The sequence below is a fragment of the Trichechus manatus genome, unplaced genomic scaffold, assembly GCF_000243295.1.
Source record: "Trichechus manatus latirostris isolate Lorelei unplaced genomic scaffold, TriManLat1.0 scaffold00037, whole genome shotgun sequence".
Taxonomy (NCBI): Eukaryota; Metazoa; Chordata; class Mammalia; order Sirenia; family Trichechidae; genus Trichechus; species Trichechus manatus.
The window spans coordinates 6,812,929-6,825,869 of NW_004443973.1; the positions used below are offsets into that span (position 1 = coordinate 6,812,929).

Here is a 12,941-nt window from a genome sequence, read left to right on the forward strand (position 1 = left end):
AAATTTTGACTAATTTGCTTACCCCAACCAGGAATGGATCTTAGCCAACGAAGCTAAGGGTTTTTTATGGACTCAAACTAGGTCCATCTCCTCTAGCAGTAAAGCTACTGGTTTTCATGGCCAGCTCCTAGCTGTTAAAACCCGCAGCTCGTATCGAATGAGTGTGGGTTGGGATGGGGTGTGGGTGTAATGCAATGAATTCCCTTACTTGGCCTTCTGCTCTTGGTTTTTGGAAAAATAACCTTAGGAGATTTCCTAAGTAACTACCTCTAAGCACAGTTCTGTCTAAGCAGTGCATCCAGTGACCTACAAGGAGCATGTGGATAGGCTAATAAAAAGCCCTGGAACCTGGGTGTTCACAGCGCTTTTCTGCTCTGAGAGCTGTCCTGATTGAGAGCTGTCCCAGCCGAGAGCTGTTCTGGTTGATGAAGGAACCCTTCCAGGTCTCACCCATGTACCTCTTCTTGACACTGATGCGAGTTATATACTTTTACCCTAATAAATCATGTAACTGTAAGTACAGTCCCTGAGTTCTGTGAGATATTACAACGAATTATCGAACCCAGCACAGAAAGAGTGCCGTGGAGAACAGCTGGTGTCAGAGATATGGAGAAGCTGGACAGCACGGATATACTTGATCTCTGCCTGACAGGAACCAGCTTATACTGACTATTATTCAAGAAGTTACCTGTCAGTGGGTGGTGGGGTAAAATGATGGGAAGAGAGAAGCCTCAAAGAGGAATGTTGCAGACTCTTGCATTCTGACTCAAAGCTCTAGAAGCTTTTCAAGAATACTTCCCAAGTTGCTGCCTACCGTCAGGTGATTTCCAGCGTTCTTTAACAATTTTTTCCAGTTTTATACTTCTTTTGCAGAGAGGAATCATCAACCCCTCTGCTGCCTCTCTGAAGTCCCTCCTCCAGAGAAGCCTTTTTTTTTTTAAAGAATATGGTAGGAAAAAAAAAGTCTGAACATATTATTTAAAGATCTTGGCATAAACATATTCATTCAGCCCACAACTTATTTAGTGTAAAAATATTGTGGAGGAACAACTGGGAACCTAATTTGCAATGTAAACTTTCACCTAAAACACAACAAAATATTAAAAAAAAAAAAAAAAACCGTTGTGGAAACAACAAAAATGAATGACACACGGACTTCATGGAGTTTAGGTAAAGCAGCACATATTATAATTAAATGGCTAGCACAGAGTAAAAGCTATACCTTAAAAGGCAATAAAGCTGAAATGTATGGCAATAGGAAGAGGGGAAAGAGTGAGATTCCACAAAATTCAAACAAAGCACAGCAATAAAAATCCAGAATTCATATGTGAATCTACCTACTTTGAAGCCCATGTTCTGCCTAAAGTACAAGAGTATGTGAAAAGAACTAGCGGGAAATAAGGTTAAAAGGGTAGAACCAAGTTAGATTGTAACAGGTCTTGAAGCTAGACTAAAAAGGGCTGGTCTTTATTAAATGGGTAACGAAGCGCAACTGAAGGTTTCTGAGCAGGGAAGATCAACAACAAGGCTCCAACTGCGCTTTAAGATTAACCAGAAAATAATGTAGGGAGGATTAGAAAACAGTATATGTTGTGGTTACTTAGATATGTCATATGAAAATGCTTTTAAACTTCTAGCAAGTACACATGGTTTATAGAAATCTAACCCTCCTTTTTAGATTACAACATAAAAGTGATCTCCAAAAAAAAAGAATTTAGGAGGCTTCTTAAGCTTAAGTCCCCCATACATTTGTCAGTTTGTCATACTGTCACGGCTTACGTGTTGGGGTGGTGTTGGAAGCTATGCCACCAGTATTCAAATACCAGCAGGGTCACCCATGGCAGACAGGTTTCAGCTGAGCTTCCAGACTAAGACAAACTAAGAAGAAGGACCTGGTGGTCTACTTCTGAAAAAAGTTAGCCAGTGAAAACGTTATGAATAGCAGTGGAACACTGTCTGATATAGTGCTGGAAAATGAGCCTCTCAGGTTGGAAGGCACTTAAAAGATGGCTGGGGACACAGTGGCTGCAACAATGAACTCAAGCATAACAACGATTGTGAGGATGGTGCAAGACCTGGCAGTGTTTCGTTCTGTTGTACACAGGGTTGCTATGAGTCAGAACCAACTCGACAGCACCTAACAACAACAAGCTTAAGTAGCCTAATTATGGTGATTTTTTAGGCTTAAGATCTTCAGTATAAGGAGTCATTTTATTCCACATTAGTAAAATGATCATTTACTAAACTGTTCATCAAATCACCAAGAAAGAAGTAAAAGAATAATAAAAACAAGATCACATTCAATCACATCTCCATGTCCTGTTAAAGGGTTGGAAAGGCGTATAACTCGAGTTAAGCAAAGTGCTCAGTACATCACTAACAAACTGGACTTTCTAATTGTTGTTTATAGAAGCTAAGTTAGTCATCTTGACCATGTTTGAGGAGACTGAAGGAACCAATACAATTTAACAATTACCTGCTTAGAATCTGTGAAGGAAACCTAAACTTTTCCACAAAGTCACTGAAACAGAAAACCAAACTCTTGCCATTGAGTTGATTCCAATCCACAGCGACCCTATAGGACAGAGTAGAACTGCCCCATAGGGTTTCCAAGGAGCGGTTAGTGGATTTGAACTGCTGACCTTTTGGTTAGCAGCCGCAGCACTTAACCACTGCGCCGCCAGAGCGCCAAAAAAAAGTCATTAGGATCCCAAAAAAGAATCTATAAGCACACCAAGAGTTTCACTACTCATGACACGAGTAGTTTTCAAAAATTACATATTGTAAAGTTCAATGAATAGCAAACACTAACATCTACCAAGCTGATCCAAATTATCACCAAGCTTTGGAAACTCTATATCCAATTTATTCCAGTTTGCCGCATGCCTACTACTTTACTTCAGATCACTATCAGCTCTTATCTGAATTATTGCAGCAGCCCCTTACCCTACCCTTACACCCACCCCATCCATCCTCCACATAATATCCAGAACTGTTTATTACAAAGGTTAGTTCAAACTTCTAAAAGAGGCTTTACAAAACTCTTTAGATCCGACCTCTTCATGGTTTCCTAACTTCTTCCTTTACCATTACTATACTTAACCCCACTCAATATCAAAACACCCAGAATGTGTTCTGCCATATACACGATAGACTTCAGCCATACTCAGCTATTTTAGTCCCCTAAGAGCAACAGCTGCCCTTAAAGACTCTGTACATGGTACTTCCTCTACCTGCATTGCTCTCCCCACTCCCATCTCTTTTTTTGCTAACTCTCATTCATCATGAAGTCTCATTTTAAATGCCAAGTCCTGTGATGCCTTCTTTGGCCACTGCTTTCCCCTAACTCTGTTTGATGTGCCATAACACTCTGCATTTAGCCCTCACATAGCAATTCTTACTCTGAATCATAATTGTTAATTTATCTAATTTTCTTTCCTAATATAAACTACCTGAGGGTAGGGGATAGTGTCTTATTCACTACCATGTCATCTAGCTCAATGCCTAAGCCAGAATAAAAACTGAACAAATTTGTTCAGTGAGTTGTGAATGAATGTTTTATAAAAGGTACTTCATTCAGAGGGGGCACAAAGCAGTTTTGAAAACCTTAAGAAAGAAGAAATATACCTGTCTTTCCAACTCTTGTCCAGTTATGCCAGCCTCTACATGAGCTGTCAGATTATTTTCATCAACCCAGAGGATTCGATTCTGTTATAAAGGAAAAAAGAAGTCTGATTTCCATGAACTACTGACATGTATTTTTTCAGGAAATAAAACTTTATAACTCAAAGCAGCAAGTGACAAGATAGTAATTAAGTCAGTAGGGTTTCCCTCCCCCACATTGGAAAGCTCCACTTATCTCGAACTACACAACATGAGAGACATAGTAAGAAAGGCAGTAGATTATGTGGAGGTTGGTTAAAAACATACGCTTTGTCTTTAGTCAGGTATTAATTTGAATTAAACATTACCTCTTACCTTAGGCAAATTATTTAACTGTCTAAGCTTAGTGTTTCCTCATTTGTAAAATGTGGATAGTAATAATATCTACTCAGAGGGTTTCTGTCAGAATGAGATGAGATACTACACATAAAAAGCTTAGCATACACAGGTCCTGGCATTCTGCAAATACTATCTGCACTACTGTCAACATAGTTAGCAATCTTTATCTAATTTAGAAATATCACAAGATAGCAATAAGATTAGAAAAGACACCTGCAAAGACATTTGAAATATAGTAAATGGTATTTCTACTTTATTTTCGATCCAGAATAGAATCAGAGACCTCAGGTAAACAAGAAAACCACATGCCTGCCTCATGCTCAAAACAAGAAACTGAGTATCATCTGGCTCAACTTGCCAAATGTATGACTGTCATTAAAAAATGTTTTTTAACATTCTTATTTTAACTAATTTTTCATTAATTACTTTCTATTTTTAAGAGCAGACTCTTCCATCCCTCCTATTTGGCTGAGCAATCAAGTAACACACAGAATCCTCCTCTGGATTCCAATGAAGCTTTATTTGCACTTTGGCATGCTCAGTTTCATGGCAATAACCAATGCAGGTAAGTCTAATTAGTAATAAAAAAAGGAAGAGACACAATAGATAATATAAAAAGAGGTATATGACTAAATTACAAATTGGAACACATACAAATAAACCGTACTGTTTAATTCACAAAGCTATGCCACACCATGCCATGCCAGTTGTTAATGAATCAATTTCAACTCATGGCAACCCCATGTGTGTCAGAGGAGAGCTATGCTCCATAGGGTTTTCAATGGCTGATTTTTGAGAAGTAGATTACCAGGCCTTTCTTCCAAGATGCCTCTAAAGGGACTCGAACCACCAACTTTTTCATAGCAGCTGATCATGTTAAGCTTTTGCATCACCCAGGGACTCCTACAGGGCAATACTAAGCACTAAATAAGATGATGTATGTGAATGTATTTTTTTGTTTTATGTTATATAAAACCATCTGTGACAGCTAACATTATTTTGTCAACTTGGTTAGGCTATGATTCTCAGTGGTTTGGCAGACATCATGTAATCATCCTCCATTTTGTGATCTGATGCAAGCAGCCAATCAGTTGAAAAGTGAGTTTCCTTGGGGGTGGGGCCTGCCTCCAGTATATAAATGTATGTTCTGATAAAGCTCTCTCTCTAGATGCTGCACACTTCCCATTGCCCGACCTCCAGTTCTTGGGATGTGAGTCAGCAGAAGCCTTCAGCTTGCCACCTGACCCACAGATTCGGGACTTACCAGCCCCCACAGCTGCATGAGCCATTTCATTGAAGTAAATCTCTCTCCATATATTTATATACATGCTTCACTGGTTTTGCTCCTTTAGAGAACCCAAATACTCTTTACATACCAAAAACCAAAACCCTTGCCATCAAGTCGATTCCAACTCACAGTGACCCTATAGGACAGGGTAGAACTGCCCCATAGGGTTTCCAAGGAGCAGCTGGTGGATTCAAACTGCCAACCTTTTGGTTTGCAGCCAAGCTCTTAGCCACTATGCCACCAGGGCTGCACTCTCTACATAAGAGTAATTTCAAGGTAACTACGGGGAAAATCAGGTTTTTGGTCTTACAGCAACTATACAAAAGGAAGTATTAAACTATAGAATAAAAAGACAAAGAATTTATTAAGCTGATGGCACTTTACATTGTACACATCTCCTCCTCCCAACAGATTGGTTCTTGAGGCAGTTCTATACTTGTCCTAATTATACACCTTATACTTATCAGATATCCATATATGTAAGAAATTGAAGGAGGCAAAGAAGAAAATCACCTTGATGGGAGGTTTAGAGAAACCTAAAGAAAATGTACAGGCTATTCTATTATATCCAATAACTACTACCCAATCTAAGTTAACAATTAAAAGAAGAACAAAAACTTTCTATTACCATATATACTTAATTATAAAAATGGCACAACTCTAATCTTCCTACATATCAAATCAGAAAGGGACACTGGTAGCATAACCGTTAAGTATTTAGCTGCTAACCAAAAGGTTGGCTGTTCAAAGCCCCCCAGAGGCTCTACAAAACAAAGGCCCAGCTATCTGCTTCTATAAAGATTACAGCCCAGAAAACCCTATGGGGCCATTCTACTACATCACACAGGGCAGCTATCAGTCTAGAATCAACTCAATGGTACCCAGCAACGTATCAGAAGTACACTGTGCAAAATCATGCACAGATATGGCTTACTGACTTCAGTCAAATCACAGTTATTGAATACCACTCATCTATAATATCTGAGACAGTTCAAGATTAAACTGAATATACTTTCTCTGCAAAATAAATGCTTAGAAAAACTGCATTTAAATTTCTACCACAGAATTTTAAGCATCTACTCAGGGTCAAACTGGACAATATATCCTTTTTCAATAACAACTAAGACCGAGTCATAAAGACGTTTTAAACAGAAAGCTGTTTTCTAATACTTCTTTAATTATCACATACCATTTGTGAAGTATCCAAAGAAATAATGGTTCTTGTCTCATCTGCAGGACACATCAGGCCATATGAAACACTTGTTCCTCCTGTCAAAATAGAAAACAACTTTATGTTTAAATATATTTAGCTACATTTCTAAGGCAAACCCCTAATACAGAGTACAGACATGCCCGCTAACAAAGTGATACCTATTTCCACTTTGCAAAATATGGTTTGCAAATGCTAACACACTGCAAGTAAACTCACCTTTATTTTATGCTGCGTGCCAAAATGAAGAAATATTATGAAGCTCAAAGCAATGGGATATGACTTCATTCCCTGGGTATGGCACACTCAAGTGAAGCCCCTAGCAATTTGTGGAACTCCAAAACCACGATTAGAAAAGTTCTAAACTAATGATTACTGTGGATAGTTAGCTTAAAAGAAAAAATTACTATTCTATAAAAAATTAAAGACATCATTACCTCCTTTCTATCATAATTATGAGATTCATTTATCATTTAAAATAATATTTTCTATTCCCATGCCAAAAGGCTTTAGTGAATTAAAATATATACAAGTTAGAATTGTCCAGACTATGCAATATACAAAAACAAGTTTATATGTTTTTTGGTGAAAAAGTGATTTTAATATAGAATAAATAATAAATACAAGAATCTAAACAATGTACTGCTGTTTTCCCTTGACACTGGATCTCAAAGGAAAAATGCTTCTTTCACATCAATAAAGAAAAATACAGTGTTCTCAGTTCTTAACAAGATCTGTATCACCATATATCAGAATAATTTCTTAAATGGTACTTTCATGTGTTTTGGACAGAAAATATGTGGAAGTCACCTCAGTACAAGAATTATAGGGGGTGTTGATCTATAGGGTTCGACTAAATTTTACAAGGGGAAACCATGAATTGTCAGTTAAGAACATGATGTCTACAATCAGGAACCACTATTTACTTGTCCCAATCATTTGAAATCAGAGAAAGATTCATAATAAAAAGTGACATTGTGGTGCTTGTTTGGTTTTTTTTTCATGAATTCAACAAGTAAAACATCAGTCGAAGAGGGAATTCAGAGCTTTTGGATTTGTTGGGGCCCCATTTCCATTCCATCAAAGGCAATTTAGTCAGTGAAGGTAATTCCCTTTGGTTTGCATAAACTGGCAAAACATTACGGTGGATAAAATACCCAGAGAGATCAAATTTGTCTTAAAATTCAAAAACAGCATTAGTTTTCTGTATTAACAGATATTATTGATTTGATCATCACTAAACTGGTTAATCTTTTACTTTGCATAGCATTCCTTCTCAAAAGGTTATACTGGTTATATTTAGCCTTTGGAAAATAAAATTCTCTCCATAAACATACAAGTTGGAAAGAAATTATTAAAGCAGAACTTGTTTAGGCATTAAACCACAGTTTCAACTAGGACCTATATGGGAAAGAAGCCACAAACTGAGCGTACACCACATCTCAAAAGTTTTGTTGGATCTACTTAGAACAGTAATGAGCACCATAAATTTTTAGACTAACCATATTACAATTACAAAAATGTTGTTTTTCAGTGAGACGACACAAGTTTACATCATATTAAAATTTAAAAGGTGCAATACCTACCACCAAATGGTATGATACAAAGGTTATATTTGCACGCTAGATTCACAATCTTAACTACATCATCATGACATGCTGTTGAAAAAAAGGAAAATAAATTAATCACAGGGATATGAATAACCCTGCAAAATAAGGGTCTATAAAGTTCTTTAGTGTCTAAACTTTTCCTTCATTTATTCACTAACACATTAAATCTATTAAAACAGGCTGTTTATTTATTTTTTAACTTATGATTTTGAAATAATTTTAGACTTATAAAAAAGTTGTAAAAGTAGTACAAAGAATTTCCCTCACCTAAAAAACCAAAAAAAAATCAAACTCACTGCCATCGAGTTGATTTCAACTCATAGCATTTCTAAGGAGCAGCTGGTGGATTTGAACTGCTGACCTTTTGGTTAGCAGCCATAGCTCTTAACCTACTGCGCCACCTGCATCCCTAAATGTTAACGTTACAGAGCTATAGTTCGATTATCAAAACCATGAAATACTAACACAATACTATAAACTAATGTACAGACCTTATTTAAATGTTGTCAATTATTCCACTAATGTCCTCTTTTCTGGACCAGAACCAAATCCAGGATCACACACTGCATTTAGTTATCATTTCTCCTTATTCTTCATTAATCTAAGACAGTTCTTTCACTCTCATGTCCTTGACACTTTTGAAAAGTATTCGTCAGTTATTTCATAGAACATCCCTCATTTTGGGTTTGTATGATGTTTCTTCATGATTAAATTAGGTTATACAGCTTTAGCAAGAATTCCTTTCTCAGTGCATTATATCCGGAAGTGGAAGATGTAGACATGTCTCATTTCTGGTAATGTTAACTTTCATCATTTGGTTAGCTGGTGTCTGCTAGGTTTCTCAACTATAGGATACTATATTTCTGGTTGAAATTAATAAATATCTTGTAGAGAAATACTGAAGACTACATAAATATACTTCTCATACCTTCACACCCACTAAATTTAGCATTCATTGATTCTTTATTCTCTATTCTGTTTTTTAAACAAATGTTAAAATATTACTTATAATATATTGCACATGAATTCTTTTCTATTGTAAATAACAGATACTCTTTATCAATGTAAAAGTTACATAAGTAATGAAAACTTAATTGTAGACAATTTCATATGCTAAGTAAGAGGTGCTAAGACTCAGTTCAACTGGCAATAGGACATTAATGGAGCTTTTAAGGAGGGGAAAAACATGGCAAAGGAAATATTTTAAAAAAGACTATCACCAATAGGAAATTCATATCAAAATTAAATAAAGATCTCAGTGAATTGACAACCTGTTGGAAAACAAACTATTTCCAATAAGTCTTTAAACTGGAAGATTCAACAGAATAAGAGTATAAACTTGATTTGGTCAGCAATACATCATTCTTGTAGATGCCTGAGGTATGAAACAAGATGGCAAAGAGAATACTTTAGAAATTAACCTCTCAACGGTGTAGGGGAGGGACAAGAAACTTAAGGCAGGGAAACCTTTAAGATTATTGCAAAAATCTAGGTATGTACTGATAAGGGCCTGAATTGAAAAGCAGGACGGGAAAAAAAAAATCAAAGGGCAAAGTTGTAAGGGAACTAATCAAATGGGAAGGATTTTACAAAGCAAAGTATCTTCTGTGCGATGACTAACTCCATCTGTTTCCTAAATCTGGATTTTTATAAATATTTAGATTTCTTAAAGCAAGACACATATTGCCATTATAGTATTCTTCGTATTTTAATATTCAAATACACAAAGAAAATACAAACAAGGCACACTTGAAAATTCTACTCAAAATATATCAAAGTATGTTCTATTAGGTTTCCTGTGAGAAATTAAAATTGCTGAATTTTGCTTTCATTTTTTCCAGTGAAAAATGGAATGAATTTCCCTTAAATCTTGGTAGAAGTAGCCTAAAGCTAATAAAAAACAGGCAAAAAAAAAAAATATATATTTCTTCCATTTAAGGAGATCTTTTTCTTTTTTTTCCTCCAGGAACAGCAAAATTTCTCTACAAACTAACACAGACGAAACATTTATTTCATAACTATTTCAAGTACATAGAAAGATACATATCACAAGTCTATCAGGAGTGAAATTTCATCTCTGTTACATATGCTCTTGGGTTTTCCTGCTGCTTATCTTACTTCCCTCCTACCCCCATATTAAAGTATGATTTTTTTTTTTTTTCTCAGACAGTCCCTGCAAAGTAGAACCGTGGTATCTAAGAACTGAAAGTGCAGGAATGAGCCAATTTATTGAAAAATAAAATACTGTGTATATTCCTCCTATAGACTCTGAAGAGGAAAAAGGATTAGAAGATCATGGAACTTTTTAAAAAGGCAATTGTGTACAGCAAAGAACCATATACCTGTTCTGCTTTAAATTGTGTGCTAAAAGAGATGAGTACAAAAACCATATATATACATATAAGTATAGTGCTTAATCATCACCAAGAACAAAATAACAGCAGAAAGGAAAGCTCATCTATCATTTATCCCAAAGCAAATTCCTACAAGAAATTAATTTCTCAAAATTTAATTATTCAAAGACAATGTGTGTGTACATATATATATATACACACAATGTATATATACATATATGCATTGTAAACACATACTGTAAACAACTTATTTAGCCATTTGAACAGCATAATTTTTAGCCCACAAGTTATGGCAACAAATTAATACTAATAGTTTGTAGTAATCAATTTAATTAATAGTTTCTATACATCTGAATGTATCACTGGTTGATACTAATTTCAGTAAGCTTTCAAATTAAGCAAAAATACATCTTTCTACTGACATCCCAATATGATTATTTACATTCAAAGTGAACGCTTAATCATCAAAATCATTAACATCAACAGTACAGGACAGTAACAATACTAAATTAACGACACAAAAAGAAAAAAAAACTTACTCGGCCATAAAACTATATCAGGAATTCGCTGAAACATTCCTTCCCTGAGCATAAATATCTCATGAAGACAATGACCTGTTTTGTAGTTTAAAAAAGAAAAATGCAGAAACATCTTAAATTATAGGAAATTTTTTAATTTAAAGCTAATAATACTCAGATAAAATAGCTTACCATGAGCTCTAAATACTCGATCATCTGCTTCTTGTGAATATGAAATATTAGTTTCTTTAAGGTCATGAAGAAAATCTTCATTTACAATAGAAGGAGGTGTATCACTAGGGTTTAAGGATGCCTAGAAAATAAAATTGGTTTCTTTAGCTTATTCTAGAAAATAAATTTTGAATATCTCCAATAGGGAGAATGACTGTAACAAGTAGTTTTGTTTTGTTTTTAACATCCAAAGTAAGGCAGAAGCGTAGGAAAATATCAAATAATACAGAAACCAACTTTTTGATGATAGTTACAAATTAAAAATGGTCTGATTAATCACACTGTATAACATAAGTTATAGAGGTCCTGTTTTCCCTTTTGTTTCTATAGCCTGCCTTTTCATTGTATCATGATTGTCATTAAGCACAGGGGAAATAGCAAAGCTTCAAATCTTCAATTTTAGATTAAGGGGAGTGGGGAAAAGCTACTTGACTTTTGCATTGTCTACATTTTACCCATAGATAAAACTTAGCATTTCCTACACTTTGATTTCCATTACAAAATGATCAAAAATAAACCTCACAGTAAGTACAAAACCCATTTTTATAGGACTGTTTTAAAACTCACGACATAATTAAACTCAATTTCAACTAATAAGCAACCTGAAAAATAAATCCTCAATGTTATAGCTAAATCTGTGTGACAGTGGGCAAGTCACTCAACTTCTGTGAGCTGTGGCTTCTTCATCTGTTAAAAGAGATTATCACCACAAAATTTATAAGGCTACTGTAAAGAAGGGAGGTTAAATGTAGTAACTTTTGTGAAAAGCACCTAATAGCACGCCTAGCATATTGGAAGAGGTCTAGGAATGACTGGCCAAATCAAATCTGCTATGAGAAAAAAAAAAATTAAAAAAAAACCTATGACATAGTATTTGGGAAAAAGAAAAACATAAAAATATGTAAAGAAAAAATACAATACTTCTATAAAGATCGATATCCTAGCCATCAGTGATCTGAAATAGACTGGTACTGTCCATTTGGAATCAGACAATCATATGGTCTACTATGCTGGGAATGACAAATTGAAGAAGAATGGCGTCACATTCATCGTGAAAAAGAACATTTCAAGATCTATCCTGAAGTACAACGCTGTCAATGATAGGATAATACCCATATGCCTGCAAGGAAAACTATTACTCAAATTTCCACACCCACCACTAATGACAAAGACAAAGAAATTGAAGATTTTTACCAACTTCTGCAGTCTGAAATTGATCAAACATGCAATCAAGATGCATTGATAATTACTGGTGATTGGAATGTGAAAGTTGGAAACAAAGAAGGATCCATAGTTGGAAAATATGGCCTTGGTGACAGAAATGATGCTGGGATTGCATGATAAAATTGTGCAAAACCAACAACTGCTTCATTACAAACACTTTTTTTCAACAACATAAACGGCAACGACACATGTGGACCTCACCAGATGGAATACACAGGAGTCAAATCGACTACATCTATGGAAAGAGACAACGGAGAAGCTCAATATCATCAGTCAGAACAAGGCCAGGGGCCGAATGCAGAACAGAGAGACCATCAATTGCTCATATGCAAGTTCAAGTTGAAGCTGAAGAAAATTAGAGTAAGTTCACAAGAGCCAAAATACAACCTTGAGTACATCCTACCTGAATCTACAGACCATCTCAACAATAGATTTAACTCATTGAACACTATGAGCCAGATGAGTTGTGGAATGACATCAAGGACATCATACATGAAGAAAGCA

At 35.5% G+C, this 12,941-nt stretch overlaps 1 protein-coding gene across 3 annotated transcripts in view; it reads right to left on the bottom strand.

The window, feature by feature from the left end:
* AGPS (alkylglycerone phosphate synthase) overlaps positions 1–12,941 on the bottom strand; it is a 174,637-nt gene that overhangs the window by 101,610 nt on the left and 60,086 nt on the right. For all 3 annotated transcript variants that reach the window (XM_004375472.3, XM_023730536.1, XM_023730535.1), the window contains exons 4-8: positions 11,175–11,295; positions 11,004–11,078; positions 8,087–8,158; positions 6,480–6,559; positions 3,628–3,708 (exon numbers count right to left, since the gene is read on the bottom strand). In XM_004375472.3, coding sequence (XP_004375529.1) covers positions 3,628–3,708; positions 6,480–6,559; positions 8,087–8,158; positions 11,004–11,078; positions 11,175–11,295 — 429 coding nt within the window. The remainder of the gene's footprint in view (positions 1–3,627; positions 3,709–6,479; positions 6,560–8,086; positions 8,159–11,003; positions 11,079–11,174; positions 11,296–12,941) is intronic.